The sequence below is a fragment of the Rutidosis leptorrhynchoides genome, chromosome 11 (assembly GCF_046630445.1).
Source record: "Rutidosis leptorrhynchoides isolate AG116_Rl617_1_P2 chromosome 11, CSIRO_AGI_Rlap_v1, whole genome shotgun sequence".
NCBI classification, from domain to species: domain Eukaryota; kingdom Viridiplantae; phylum Streptophyta; class Magnoliopsida; order Asterales; family Asteraceae; genus Rutidosis; species Rutidosis leptorrhynchoides.
Window position 1 is genome coordinate 385,373,106 of NC_092343.1, and position 2,279 is coordinate 385,375,384.

At 37.3% G+C, this 2,279-nt stretch overlaps 1 protein-coding gene across 1 annotated transcript; it reads left to right on the plus strand.

Annotated features, from left to right (window-relative positions):
- The first annotated feature begins 286 nt into the window (after positions 1-286).
- On the plus strand, positions 287-2,033 carry LOC139876012 (uncharacterized). Its single transcript, XM_071863310.1, has 3 exons — positions 287-290; positions 384-1,085; positions 1,567-2,033. Exons 1-3 carry the CDS (start codon positions 287-289, stop codon positions 2,031-2,033), a joined length of 1,173 nt encoding a protein of 390 aa, XP_071719411.1.
- Positions 2,034-2,279: the final 246 nt, after the last annotated feature.

The window sequence follows — 2,279 nt, forward strand, 5'->3', positions numbered from 1 at the left end:
AAGGTCCAATATGCTCTACATTAAACATCTTGCGAGAAGCGAACAAAAACTAAGAATCTCACACTTGGCTAAACGTTGTAAACCTTCATCTAATGTTGGTGGTAATACATCACACTCCACTAGAGGGACCTCCAATGAACCGATACGTGTCAAAAGCAACAATAAAGCAGGATCCTCCACTAGTAGCAGCTTGGATACGAACGAATTCGGAAAATGTATCAGGATCCGACGTAACATCCATTGATTCCATCATCCGTTGCATCATTTTTTTGTAAGTTTTTCTATCATGTGTACGATTTCTTTGAATATTCGGGGGATTGGGCAAACGGGTAAAATAAGCTGGCTCAAATGAATTTGTAATAATGAAAAACCATCGATTTTAGGGCTCCAAGAAACCAAATGCGGACAATCAAATGAAAACACCATTGAATCTTTCTGGGGTAATTCCGATTTTAAATTCATCCAAAAGGATTCAGTTGGTGCATCCGGTGGTATCCTAACTATTTGGGACACCAATATCTTCTCGTTTAAATATGCTATCGAGGGTGAATTTTTCTTAGCAATTTGTGGATCATGGGCGGGATATGACTCAGATATTGCTCTCATTAATGTATATGGCCCTCACTCCAGCTCAAAAAAACGCAGATTCTGGATCGAACTTACATCTCTCACCAACTCCCTCACCATTCCTCTTATTATTTTTGGTGACTTTAACGAAGACCGAAATAAAACAGAATGTATGAATTCGGAATATAACCAACATTGGGCAGATAACTTTAATAATTTCATTAATAACGCGGGCTTAATTGATCTTCCTCTAGGGGGTAAAAGATTTACAAGAATATGTGAGAAAACAATGAAATTTAGTAAATTAGATCGTTTTCTTGTCTCTGATAGCATATTTACACTTTGGCCTAACACATCTTCCAAAACTCTCGATCGTGATCTTTCTGATCATTGTCCCATCATCCTAAGAAACAATCCATTTGACTCTGGCCCTAAGCCTATACGCATGTTTGACACATGGCTTAACCTTAAAGATGCCGACACTGTCATAGAAAGGGCTTGGTCGATCCCTCTCACTGGTAATAGACCTGATTGCATCTTCCGTAACAAATTAAAAAATGTCAAAACTGAACTTAAAAAACATAGCGCACAACTTGATAACATTGATTCACAAATCCGCGAGCATTAAATCGAATGTAATAATTGGGAACATATTGCGGAAACCAGACCATTACTTGAATCAGAAAAAAAAATGGATTGAAGAAAAAATGCAACACATTGTTAAAGAAAAAAAGAAAACTAATATGCTTAAACAAAAATCAAGAATTAAATAGGCACTCGAGGGTGATGAAAATTCAAAATACTTCCACAACTACATTAAGCGTCGAACAAGTAAAAATAATATCCATGGTTTGTCAATAAACGGTACATGGTCCGAAGATCCTACCCTTATAAAACAAGAAGCATTCTCATATTTTAACAACCTCTTCAAATCCAAACATCTTCGTGATGAATGCCCCTTCGATAATGTTCCACATCTCGATTATATCACCTCCTTAGACAATCAACTATTAGAATCTAAATTCAGTGAAAAAGAAATATGGGAAGCCATATCTAATTGTGATAGCTCAAAAGCGCCTGGCCCGGACGGTTTCAATATGAAATTCTTTAAAAAGCACTGGGAACTGATCAAAAACGACCTCATAAAATCTCTAGATTGGTTCTGGGATAACTCGGAAATATCCAAAGGATGTAATGCCTCTTTCTTCACCTTAATCCCAAAAAATTCTAACCCTATCGGTCTTAACGAATATCGCCCAATTTGCCTAATAGGTAGCTACTACAAAATTCTCACGAAATTTCTTTCCAATCGTCTTGCCAAATTCATTCATAAAGTCATAGGCCCTGAACAAACCGCCTTTCTCAAGGGCTGCAACATCTTAGATAGTGTATTAATTGCTAATGAAATAATCGATGAATTAAAACGTAAAAAACAAAAAGGCCTAATTTTCAAAGTTGATTTCTAAAAGGCATTCAACTGCATCGAATGGGATTTTCTCTTTAACACCATGCATTTCATGGGCTTTGGTCCAAAATGGATTAGCTTCATTCGAGCATGCCTCTCCTCATCATCCATCTCCATACTAATCAACGGCTCACCCACCAGAGAATTCGCCCCTGAAAGGGGAATTCGACAAGGTGATCCCATATCGCCGTTTCTTTTTATCATCTTCGCTGAAGGTCTTAATATTCTTGTCAAAAGAGCACTATCC

Excerpts from the sequence above, each read along its gene's own strand:
- LOC139876012 (XM_071863310.1), top strand. Across the intron at positions 1,086-1,566 it reads TTGGTCGATCCCTCTCACTG|ACAATCAACTATTAGAATCT; the intron begins GTAATAGACCTG and ends TCACCTCCTTAG.